At 34.1% G+C, this 13,395-nt stretch overlaps 2 protein-coding genes across 4 annotated transcripts in view; both read left to right on the forward strand.

The window, feature by feature from the left end:
* KBTBD2 (kelch repeat and BTB domain containing 2) overlaps positions 1–13,395 on the forward strand; it is a 205,678-nt gene that overhangs the window by 57,842 nt on the left and 134,441 nt on the right. The gene's annotated exons all lie outside the window — the stretch shown is intronic.
* The window catches only part of NT5C3A (5'-nucleotidase, cytosolic IIIA), a 41,402-nt gene that overhangs the window by 21,189 nt on the left and 6,818 nt on the right, over positions 1–13,395 (forward strand). The window contains exons 1-5 of one of the 3 annotated variants that reach the window (XM_060156887.1): positions 48–107; positions 4,270–4,324; positions 10,421–10,519; positions 11,835–11,904; positions 12,897–12,943. In XM_060156887.1, the coding sequence (XP_060012870.1) occupies positions 4,289–4,324; positions 10,421–10,519; positions 11,835–11,904; positions 12,897–12,943 (252 nt within the window). In that variant the 5' untranslated portion in view covers positions 48–107; positions 4,270–4,288. Of the gene's footprint in view, positions 1–47; positions 108–4,269; positions 4,325–10,420; positions 10,520–11,834; positions 11,905–12,896; positions 12,944–13,395 lie in introns of those variants that run through there. The other 2 variants (XM_060156886.1, XM_060156885.1) reach the window with 2 other exon arrangements.

Consider the following 13,395-nt stretch of genomic DNA (forward strand, 5'->3'; position numbering starts at 1 on the left):
AGCCAAGGCTTTTGGAAACGCCCTCAGCTGCACCTTGTTCTATATTAGTACTCCTCAGACAGGAAGAATTTTCTTTTGCTGCGGTAGCTTGTCCGGTTACCTTCAGGGTAAGTGTGTACAGTTCGTGTAAAAATGAGTTTCTCTTGTTTAACTTTATCTGATTCTTATTTGATTCTGTATCTTTTGAAATTTTAAGCATTTAAGCATCCAAATTAAGGAAATAAAAACAGAATGATCCTGTATAATGTAAAACTTCTTTATAGTTTGCAAAGATATGAATATGTAAAACTTTGCAGTGTCTTGAGTCTCAGAAATTATAATTTGTAGGATCTAATTTTAAGAGCTTATTGTTTAAAAAAAAAGAGCTTATTGTTTCACACATACATGTTAAAGAAAAGCAAAGTACCCTCAGAAATCTCTTTTCAAGGGGAAGAAAGATCCAATTTTGTTGTTCATTAGTTGTGTGACTCAGTTTTGCTGATAGCCACATGCTTTGTGTAGCTAGGGTTAGGAACTATTTATTATGGCTAATAATAAAGATAATTAATTTTTATTTTGTGCCCATAAGCCTTATCCAGGATATCTTGGAATGGGTTTATACTGGTATGTTTTATAAATTAATAAAAACTGGATTACTGTCTGTAAGGATTATAACACATTGTGTATTGAAAATTAAGATTCAAACATATATATCACCATAATAGCCTAGAATGTTGTAGTTAACTTAGATTTAAATACTTGAATTTACTTTATTTTTTATAGTTAGCTAATGCAGCAGACCATTTCGTAAAGTAGTTTACTTGGTTTTTATTGGCAGCCTATATCCAAGCCCTGCATCTTGGGATGCTGCTTACTACCTGTGCTGTTCTAGGACATATTCAAGGACAGAGGAACTCAGAGTACTCTAAGGGTGATCAGTATAAATTACCTACTTTCTATGTGCCTTGGTTTACTCACCTTGAAAAACACTATTAGCTATTACGTTAGTGGAGATGGGGAGGATAGATGAATAAATTCTAAGCTTTGAAATTGTGTATTTTCATAAGTATCTACAAAATTCTGACTGAGAAGCCACATTTTACTATTTAAGAAAATTGGTATAAATTGCCAATTTTTAAATAACTGGCCTTTGAAATCTATTTTCTTTTCTTCTACCACCTTCTCTTACCATCCCACCTTTTGCTATTCAGTTTCATTTTTGTTTTCTCTCTGTATCAAGAGAAAGTTTCATTTTCCAGTTTGTGTATTTTTTTTTCACTGCTGCCTTGAAAATCTAATTAGGGAGAATTCTTTAAATGCCCCCAAGAAATTGATTTTATAATGTTATACAAATGAGGAACTTATAGTTTGATTTTCCATGTGCTAATCACCCTAAAAAAGTGTCATTATTAAAAAGCCAAGCTTAGGACAAGTAATATATGTTGCTGAAGATGTGCAGTAAGATATTTAGGACTGTTGCTGATACACTGTCCATACTGTAGTAATGCATACCTTTTCTTATGTAAGTAGTATACAGTTTACCATTCAAAATTGCCTTAATTTATTGTGTAATTTAAATGTTTCTAAAAGTATCAAGCTTAAAGCAGAATCACAACTTTTTAAGCTAAGAATATCAATGAATTTAATCTTTTTTCACTTTCCCATAAGACAGTCAAGTGGGCCTTTAAAAGTATTCAATTTGCATTCAAATAGATACTTTAAAACTTGTATAAAGGCAAGTAAATTTTTTTCATGTAGATATAGAAATTTTCAGTCATTTTGATTTGTAAATAACTTCAAGGTGTAAAGAGAATCATCTCAATGAAATACCACGATAGCTAAAATCAGTTATCAAGTTTGTGCTATGCAAGTGAAGTTCTTCTTACCTCTTGCTTCAGTCTTTAGCTTGGTCCTACATGTTCCTTGTAATGAACACTGTTACAGTAGAGACCTTAACCTCACAGTGAAAGAACACAAAGTAATTATTTTCCAGTTTCCACATTTTCCAGTCCACATATAAAGGTTCCAAATACTTAAAACTTCAGAACTTTCTTAGTAGAGAGTTCATAGTTCAAGGGTAATATTTTCTATTTTTGAACATGTCTTCTACACTTGATGTGTTTTTTTCAGCAGCTTTTCTCTTGAAGCATCTGCAACAGATGACTGCTGGCAAAGTAAGCCAGAAGTTTATATACCAAGTATAGGTTTACAAGCCTATTGGTTTAAAAATATCCTGCCCTAATTTTCAATGTCTTCCTTAGAATAGCGCCAGAATGCTGACATTTATACCTTAGTCTTTACACTTCTATAATGATAGTGATTTTTCTATTAGGACTGCAGTGTCACTTCATGTGAGATTATCTTTGAGTAAGGATAAATTCTGGTCAGATTGCCAGTGAGGATTAGGAAGAATGAAATATCGTCATTGAAATTTGCAGAGTATCTAGTAAACTATTAGGTTTACTTATTAAAAATAACGTCCTAAAGTTGGCCATTAGCAGATTTCTGATCACTCTTTGTTTTCTTTTGTATAAATAAAATAATGAAGAGACCATGATAAAGATAATTAACTCCTTTACCTACTAACACTGGCTTTTTTTTTTTTTTCCTTCTTCTTTCCTTTTCTACTAAACATGAATGAATGCTCCACAAAGAGCCATACTTGGGGGCAGAGAGTGGAGAGGAATTGGGCTACTTGGCTATGTGTAACAAAAGACTTTAGATTCCCAGATATTAAAACGTATTCTTCACTACTTGAATTGTTTTCCTTCGAGCTTTTCAAGTGTTTCAGAGTATGTGATATTTTTGTAAACTCCACTGTACTTTTTCACATCCTCCTTCCTTTTTTTCAAGCTAATAAAATGGTTTTATTTAAATAGTGCCTTCTGAGAAATCTAGAAATCCTTTTCAGATATTAAATATTGAAGAAAAGCCATAAGCATTTAATATTTTACTCTTTGGATTCTATAAATGAAGAAACAGACTTGCCAGGCAGTTTTGATGACAGTATTTTTCAGATGTGAAAAAATGGAGGTATCTTACTATTTGGAAATACTGTTTATTCAAATCTAAGATACCATCAGTTATAAGATCATCAACTTAACTAACAGCCTTTCTGAGAGGGGTGGGAAATACTTTTTTAAGTAAGATATTTCCCAATTTTATATATGTAATTTAAGTGGAAGGGGGGATGGATTTTAGAATTTGAGAATTTTTTTTTATGTCTGCTACACACATTTTAATTATAAAGAACACAGATCTAATGTTCAACTTCTATTACTAGAGTTTAAGAAAAAGTCAGTTTTTCCCTCTCAACTAACTTACCCTTTTTAAACAGTACTTTTATTATAAAATTTTGCTTACCTGGAATAAAGTAAAAGTAAAGTCATTGGGCTTCCCTGGTGGCGCAGTGGTTGAGAGTCCGCCTGCCGATGCAGGGGACACGGGTTCGTGCCCTAGTCCGGGAAGATCCCACATGCCGCGGAGCGGCTAGGCCCGTGAGCCATGGCCGCTGAGCCTGCGCGTCCGGAGCCTGTGCTCCGCAGCGGGAGAGGCCACAACAGGGAGAGGCCCGCGTACCGCAAAAAAAAAAAAAAGTCAAGTCATTGAGGAACAAAAATAAATAATTTTCCCTAAGATTTATACTGCAAAAATGAAACTTAGTATAATGATAGGGTATTTTTAAAACTTTTGGTTTAACAAATAGATGCATATAAATTTCACCCAAAACCCTTAAATGATCATTCAATTACATACCTATTTTGTGCCAGACACTATGCTAGATTCAAACACAAGTCAGATCTTAGTCACATCATTTCACAAAATTAAAGATTTTAAAATGAGAAAATTGAAGAATAAATTTGACTTGTGTGGATTATGCTTCTCCTTACATTCTTATTCAGTAATAATAATGCATAATTTTCCCACAAACTTCACCCTTACATGTAGAGATGTTGATAAAGTGTTCTTGCAATAAAGCATTTTCTTGCAAATATACACTTCACTTTAATTCCATTCAAATCTTATTAACACCATATAAATTCTTATAGGAGAGCTGCAACTTCTCCATACACAATTTTAACCCAAAACTTTGTGAGATAGAGTAAAATCTTTGCTGAGCTTCTTAGGAAAGAAAAAAAAAAAAAATGCCTTCAGTAACTCGGTATTTCAGTCAAACCAAAAGCACCTTCCGGGTATGTCATTAACATAAAGGAAGAGACTAAAATGTATGTATGTCACTTGTACTTTTTTTCTCTCTCTTTCACTGTGACATCACCTGGGAAAATCCAGAAGATTGGATAACCGAGAAATGCCTAATCAAGATTCTGCTGTACATGTGAAAATGGTGGGTATTTGAATATTTCCAGTTCCATTTATTAATGGTGAACCTTCACCACTTTTACCTCTGTCTCTAACCAGATAATTAATTATGGGACTGTAACTGTATACAGATCTTTCTTCCCAATGTTAGACACACAGTAGAACTTCGAATGTTTGTTGAATTGAATTTCTTTGGAATTCTTTTTGCTTGAAATATAATGTGCATTGAAGTGTTTCTCGGCATATAAAATGATTACCCCGTCCCTTTTTGTGCTAAATTTTCCTTGCTCAGCAACAGCACACTTAAATCATACAACATGAGGTCTTTTCTCTTAGGCCTCTGAATTAAAATGACCAGCATTTAAGAATTTTTAAAAACTTCTTGAACAGCAGTAGCTTTCATTGCATTATAGAAATTAGGATGAAGTAGGGAAAATATAGGCTTTGGCATCAGAACTGGCTTCAGATCTTAACTCAGTCCTTGATAGCTGTCATACCCTTGAATGAAGGCAACCATCTCACCTTTAAGAAATGGGTGTGAAAGCACCAACCTTGTGTTGTTTTCATTCATATATTTTCCCAGCTTTTTTAAGATATAATTGACAAATAAAATTACAAGATATTTAAAGTGTACAGTGTGATGATTTGATATGCATGTACATTGTGAAAGTTTACCCCATCTAGTTAACACATCCATGACCTCACAAATTTACCTTTTTTTTTTTTTTGAGAACATTTGAGTTCTACTCTCTTAGTAAATTTCAATTTTGTGATAGTGTTAAACATTATGATCACCATGTTATACATTATATCCTCAGACCTTATTCATCTTATAATTGAAATGTTCTTATACATATTTAATGAAAAAGTATATATAAAGTACCTCATCGCACATAGTAAGCACTCAGTGAATGTGAATCTCCTATATTATGTTAGTAAGTGTTTTAGCTCTGTAAGTAGCATTTATTTGTATGTGTGGGGAAAATTATGTCCATCCTCCTTATTCATAAAAATTTTTTAAATCACAGTTTCCGTCTTTTAAAGAGGACAACTGCCCCATGATCTCTTTCGTATTTTCTCTTTCTGTCCTTTTTGTTGTTCTTCCTCTTCTCTATTTTTTCATCCTTTTTCTTTCTAGTTTTCTTTTTCTGGTTTGAGCCTATAAACCAGAACTTAGCATGCAAACAGCTTTGTGTCACAATTAGTAAATCTCTCATTTAACTTTCCTCATCCAATATGTGATGGGAGGTTAAAGTTGACTCAAAGTGCTGATTAAGCTTGTCATCAGTATACTTAGAGCTGTTAGGATAAAGCATGAAATTGCTGATTTTTTTAATACATCAAATATAGTCCAATATTGGCAGTTTTGTATGGTTCAGCCTAATACTTGGACATGATCTTTGCATCCATTGCATGATTGACATTTGATTCATTGGTACTGAGCATGAACATCGCTGACTTAAATCATTCTAAACTCATTTTCTTTCTTGAGTTGATTTTCTTTTTCTTTTTTTAACCAAAATGAATACAAGAGACATAGGAAAGTCTTACCAGATAATTTGTTGTTACCTGGATCCTAGAACCTTCTAACATGTGTCTCCTTTAGAAGCAAGTAGCAATGTAGTTAACCCACAATAACACTATTGAAGGAAAACAAGCCAAAAGATGATATATACTTAAGTACTTTTTACTGTCATTGCGTGAATTTACACAATTTTTACCTTGGGTTTGCTTTTCTAAAAACATTGATACATCTTTTAAGTTGATATCTCCTTAGGATGTTATTCTTAACTTCTCATGATCTGAGTCCAAATCTCTCCTTCCAGACTTTACACACACTCACACTGTTCTCCATGTACACTTAAGTTCTAGAAAAACAGAGCTATTTATCTTTTTCCCACATTAGACCCTGTACTTTGACCCCTCCCCAGTCTCAGCATACCCAAATCCTGCTTCACTCTGAAATCCTAGCTCCATCGGCCCTCCCTCCTTTGACCCCAGCAGAAGTAATCTCAATTTCTTCTGTTTCTCTGATATTGTACTTGGACATCTTGGCAATGTATTAGTTATTTGGGTTCCTGTATTATAATCCATGTTAGAGAACATGCATTTGAGTATAAGATGTATATCGTACTAAAACTTCTGTATCTTTTACAGAGCTGCTTAACAGAATGCCTTACAGTTAAAGACTATATGGTAAATGAAGGAAAGAATTTGGCCTACACTCCCTTAATGTGGAGACAGGCCAGATATGTGGTAGGCAGGAGAGACGGCTATCAATAAAATTTAGCAGTGCATAATCTTCAAAGTAAATCATAGAATCATCCAGGTATGTGAGTGAGTAAATGTACCAGTCTGAATAGGTGGTTTTAAAAATCTATACTTTTTATGTCATCACATAAAAATGGTAGTGCCCACTCCTTTGTACCAGTAATGAAGACTTTTGCTTGTACCATATCTGAACATTGGAAAACAAAGAAAAAATATTTTCCCTGAGAGCTTCAGACAAAGATTCTTAAGTAATTCAAACTAATTTTGATGTGGCCGTGTTTAGGAAAATTACAGGTAGACATCCTTAGGACAATTTTGTGACTACTATGCAGATATACATTTATATCATCTCAGTGTATCCATAAAATAATATCAAACACTGTAATATTGCTATAGGGTTGTGAACAAAACTATATAACTTTGCAATCAATTTCTTTAGAAATCATGCATTCTGAATATGTAAGTAGACTAATAATTAGGAATTCATTTCATCTGTACAAATACAATATATTAAAGATCAGCCAGAATAAGTATATTTTAGGTTTTCCATAGTTATCTTTAGCATTGCTTCAGATTAGGCTCCAGTCAACCAGAATACCCTGATTCTTGTCAGGAAAGCTTCGTTCCCTCCCTAACATTTTATATTATAGCCTTAGAAAATGAATTTGTTTTCTTTTGCTCACAAATGATGGAAATTTTTAGCCCCTTATTTTTCATAAAATTGTATTATCAAATTGGAAAGTTTTCAAAAAATTTAAAGTAACTTGCCCTTCAAATTTCAAGTATCATTATTTTATGTACCACCAAAGAGGAAGGTGTATTTTGTCCAAGAGGAATATGAGGAAGGGATTTGAGGAGGTAACAAAAGTATGTGACGTATGATGAAATGCATACTCCTGTAGTGTGCTTCATAATGTTCTGATATTCTGATATTGACAAATTTCATACATAAAATTGTATTTCTTAGGCTGTATTCTAAAATATTTGAGTAAAATGTCCAATATCTCAAGTTCCTGAGAAGTATTTATCATATACTTTAGTAATATTGTATGTGTATTGTGGAAAGGGGTGTGTGTGGTGTATTACCATATAGTCCAAGGCAAGTATAATTATAATTTTTTTATTTCTTACGCCGGTGTCTTCCATCCTGTCGTGTTCTCTGGAGAAAGTAGCTGCCCTTCCATCTGTTTTAATCACTGGTATTTCACCCTAGTACTGTTTGAGTATTCGCTACTCATTTATCTGAAAATGAATGGTTATATTTTGTGCAGAAGGAGGGATATGAATGCCTCTCTAGCCACTGGTTCTCTTTATTTTCACTGTCAAATAAACCAATCTAATAGTTGCTTAGCCTAGCAGAAACCAGCCTTCTTTGAAGTCCTGTTTAAACATGGCTTTTTAAAATTAAATGTATTGGGGCTTCCCTGGTGGCGCAATGGTTGAGAGTCCACCTGCCGATGCAGCGGACGCGGGTTCGTGTCGGTCCGGGAAGATCCCACATGCCGCGGAGCGGCTGGACCTGTGAGCCATGGCCGCTGAGCCTGCGCGTTCGGAGCCTGTGCTCCGCAACAGGAGAGGCCACAACAGTGAGAGGCCCGCGTACCGCAAAAAAAAAAAAAAAAAATTAAATGTAATATGTAACTGGCTTGAGGCAGGACATCTTCCTCAGTATCGACACACTGAAACAAAATGTCTAATTTTCTTGGCGAAAATACAGTAGGTGACATATACCCTCTATTGCTTTCATCAACGGGTTAGTTATCGAATCAAGCATATGCTGGTTGTTATGCATCTGCCAGTTAAGGCAGAAGTTAGAGCAGACTTTAGTCAGGGGATCATTTACTAGCTAAGGTATTTGTAAGGGAACAACAAAAGTGATATTCCAAAACAGCAGTGATTCCTAAAACTCAACAAGAAAACGGTATAAGCATCATGTCATCATATATCTCTAGCTTCTCCTGTCTGACACAAAGTAGACACATGGTAAGTATTTATAAAACAAGTGAATGGATATTAATGAATGAAAAAAAGGAATGTAGGGATAAATGCCTATTGGTTTTTCTCATCTATTAAAAAATCACAATAAAATAGTGATTTATTTAGATGATTTAAATAACCTTCTTTATTCTTTTGAAACCGTTTAAAGTCCATTTAAATTAAAAAGATCACTGTGTGAAGGTTAGTTGCATTGCAGGTTATCCTATCCTATTTAAATATGGCTTTTTAAAATTAAGTGTATTATAAGTCCAGGTCTTTCATTCATGAAGAAAAATTTAATGTTCCCACTTCTCTTTCCTGTACACTCTGTATTCATCCTCCAGTCTTAGGAAAACATTTTAGCTTTTTTTCTGATTTTCCAATTTTGTCCATTATGTAGCGACAACATGGGACCTAATAGACTTAACTGGTCAGACTCTCTTGTAGCAGAGATACAAGGTCTGGGGAATTTTTCATAACTGTGTCCATAACACACATGAAATATGTTAATATTGGTGATAACACACCCATAATAATAGGATATAAAGTAAATAAATATTATCTGATACAAACCACTATAGAATCTTGATTTGAGGTTCATTTTCTTTTTATACTGTGAGCTGACTATTAAATGATTCATAGTTTCCTTCCCCCAGTCTTCTTGTACGGCTGTAAGAGCACTGTGCTGGTGCTGATTTTACTCTGATCAAACTCTGATCAATTTCATTATATCTGTGATATGGTAGAAAAGAGAAACAATATTTATATAACATTAAATTGTTGAGCAAAACTAAAGCCTGCATAAACCAGCCTAGTGGCAGCTTCTAAGCCCAGGTGGTCTAATACCTAATAGGGTCTTAACTTGAAATAAGTCCATTGTAAAATTTATGCCAAGAACAATGAAGTTTGGGGGGATATAGTACAATAAAGAAGCAAAGATCTTGAAGCAACTTTTCAAATTAAATACATTAATATTAATTTCAAAAAGCCAGATGCAAGGACTTCCCTGGTGGTGCAGTTGTTAAGAATCCGCCTGCCAGTGCAGGGGACACGGGTTCAAGCCCTGGTCCAGGGAGATTCCCACATGCTGTGGAGCAAACTAAACCCGTGTGCCACAACTACTGAGCCTGCGCTCTAGAGCCCGCAAGCCACAACTACTGAGCCCACGTGCCACAACTACTGAAGCCTGCGTGCCTAGAGCCCGTGCTCCGGAACAAGAGAAGCCACCGCAGTGAGAAGCCCGTGCACCGCATTGATGAGTAGCCCCTGCTCACCTCAACTAGATAAAGCCCGCGCACAGCAATGAAGACCCAACACAGCCAAAAATAAATAAATAAATAAAATATTTTTTTAAAAAAAGAATGCATTTTTTTTTTAAAAAGTACTGTTAAAACTAAGGTATTTACTTAAAAAAAAAAAAAGCCAGGTGCAAAAGTGTGTAATGAGAATGAGATAAATTATGTGCATATACATGCATGATTGCAATCATAAAAATGAAAACAATGGAAAATTGATTTAAATGTTTACTTGTTTATCCTTGGGCAGTAGAATTACAGGCAATTTTTATTTCTTTATACTTTGGTTTTTTTCTGTGGTAAACATGCATGACTTTTATAATTAGAAAAATTGCATTTTCTGATAATGTATTACAAATGTAGTTTTGCCTTAATCTTCTAGATGAAAACTACTGATGTACTTTAAAATTTTCTGTATAAATGGCAACTTGATATGGTGGTTTGCTTTTTTAAAAATAATGCCCCAACATTTTTACCTCTTTAAAAAATAATAAGCTTTTTATATTATTCTGCTTAGTATCAAAGGAGCCTGGGGAAAAAGGAATTAAAAATAGTTAATTAATTTCTTTGATTTTTAGATGCCAGAATTCCAGAAAAATTCAGTTCGCATCAAGAATCCTACAAGAGTAGAAGAAATTATCTGTGGTCTTATCAAAGGAGGAGCTGCCAAACTTCAGGTGAATAATTATCAAGAAGCCTTAAGTATTAAACCTTTATTTTTCAGGTTCAAGCAGACTCATTCATCCTATGTGTTGCTACAATCTAAGTAAAGAAAGTTTCGATAGCAAGCTTCGCCCATCCTTTTGGAATGTAAAATCTAAGAGATATATCTAGAATTGGTCTAAAATACTCAGAATGACCCACTGGAAACAAACAAAATTAGTAGCCTTGAGATAAATTTAGCTTTTCTTTAATATTAAGTGCTAAGCTAACTAGTGATATGCATAAGTATTAAACCATCTTAAGTAAAATATTAATATTAATAATATAATATTCTTTAAAATGTGTACAGTTTCAAGTTGTTCTTTTAATTTAATTAATCACAGTAGTTCAGGACTTTCCTGGTGGCACCGTGGTTAAGAATCTGCCTGCCAATGCAGGGGACACAGGTTTGAGCTCTGGTCCGGGAAGATCCCACATGCTGCAGAGCAGCTAAGCCCGTGCGCCACAACTACCGAGCCCGCGCACCGCAACTACTCAAGTCTGCACGCCCTAGAGCCCATGCTACACAACAAGAGAAGTCACCTCAATGAGGAGGCCACGCACTGCAATGAAGAGTAGCCCGTGTGCCGCAACTAGAGAAAGCCTGCGTGCAGCAACGAAGACCCACTGCAGCCAAAAAAATTTTTTAAATAAAATAAATCATAGTAGTTCAAAGTAAAATGTAACTTTATTAGGAGATAGATAACTTTTTTTTAATGCTTTTTTTTTTAAAGGAATGTTTTACGTGTAAATTAAATCAACAGTCTGGATATTCAGTAAAAACTTACTCTTTTTTTTAAACATTTCTGAAAAAATATTTAGCCCAGTCTCCTAAGTTTCAAGAGTTGGTAAACTGTTGCTACGTATCATTCATTCATTGGTAGAGTTTACCTAAATAGACAAGTTAACTCAAGAATGTAACAGTTTCAATAACGAAAAGCTTCATATAGTTTGCTTCCACTGCATTTTTGTACATTGACCAAGTAGGTTGAAATTGTGCAATGTTTTATTGCTGTCAGGAATAGTAACCATATTACCTGTGAGTGCAAATTCCTATACCGATTAGTCAGATTTTATTTGGCGACAGTGCTGGGGCACTTAAGGTTCATCTTGTAGTTACGGAAATTCTCAGGACTTGATATATGAACTGCATTAGATATCTCAGTGTAGACCGAATAACCTACAGTGGAGGGCAGGACAGAACACAGTCTTATGCCTCTAGGAAATGTGCATTAAGTGTCTGGCCTTGGTGGCTGTAATTTCATAGTGCCTTTTTCCCTTTTCTTACAGATAATAACAGACTTTGATATGACACTAAGTCGATTTTCCTACAGAGGGAAAAGATGCCCATCATGTCATAGTAAGTGTGGCATTCATAAACAAATTTATGAAATTAATCATTATTTTACATTCCTTTTCTACCTGTATTATCTATGAGATTGCTTGGGGTTTTTTCTTCTTTATGGACATTGAAAGTGAGGGAGCCTTATTATTTTATTATTATATTTTTAGGATTTGTTTTCCCCATGTTACATAAATGGCTGTTTTCCTGTATGGTTTTGGTTGCAAGAGGAATGAAGACTTCTGAAATTTTTCTCCCAAATGTGGTCTACTGAGGAAATATTTAAATGAATGTAAACTTTGAATTAGCCTAAAGAAACAGATTTATCAAATGCTTTGTGTTTCCTAGGAATGTTACTAAATTTTTGTGTCATTGATAAACTAAGTAAAAGAGTGAGTTACTAGATAAATATCCAGTTAAAATCTGTTGTTAGGATAATATACCTTTTTTGGTTTCCAAACTTGGCAGTGAGTTTTTAAAATAATACTCTTTAACCTGATATAAGCCCTCTCACTAACTGTTGGAACATGTGTAATTTGACAAATCATTGATAATTTATTTTTAAAAACTACTAAAAATTGTACCCTTTGGCCCAGTAATTCCTCTCTGGAGAATTTCTAATCAAGTAATCCCAAATGTAGGAAAAAAGCTTTAGATCCAAGGTTTAGATTTTAAAACCATTAGATTCTCTAGGAATGCCATGTGAATTACAGCACTAACACCAAAAGTTGTAATGACCATGCTACTTGACTTGGCATTTAAGTTAAAAGTAATAAGTTATTTATAGAACTAGTAGCATCAGAGTATTTCTTTTCTTTTTTTTAATTTATTTTTTAATTAAAGTATAGTTGGTTTACAATGTTTAGTTAATTTCTGTTGTACAGCAAAGTGACTCAGTTATACATATATATACATTCTTTTTTATATTATTTTCCATTATGGTTTTTCCCAGGATATTGAATATAGTTCAGAGTATTTTTTTTAATGCCTAGTTTGCTTTCTTTCTTTAGATGTCATTGACAACTGTAAGCTAATTACAGATGAATGTCGAGAAAAGGTAAACACTAACTATAATCCAGAGTTACTCAAAAACTTCATTACCCTTTTTGCTGAGAGTTTTTTCAGGTTCATTCATACAAACAAGAATGGTTGCAAAGTGTTTATAGCCATATCTGGCACATAGTAAACACTCACAGATCTTAGGTTTATTGTATGGACTATATGCTCCCAACTTATTTTAATGAAAAAATTAACAGTAACTTTTTAACAATAACAATAAAACTTACATGAGAAACTTTTAATAGATTACCAAAATATTCTGGTGTCCTTACATTAACTGGAGAATTAAAACAAAAATACTGTGATGGGAATTCCCTGGCCATCCAGCGGTTGGGATTCCGAGCTTCCAATGCAGGGGGCACAGGTTCGATCTCTGGTTGGGGAACTAAGATCCCACAAGCCTTGCAGCCAAAAAAAAGTACTGTCGTTTTATGTATTTTGTCCCCTTAA

This window comes from Lagenorhynchus albirostris, chromosome 8 (genome assembly GCF_949774975.1).
Source record: "Lagenorhynchus albirostris chromosome 8, mLagAlb1.1, whole genome shotgun sequence".
In the NCBI taxonomy this organism is placed as follows: Eukaryota; Metazoa; Chordata; class Mammalia; order Artiodactyla; family Delphinidae; genus Lagenorhynchus; species Lagenorhynchus albirostris.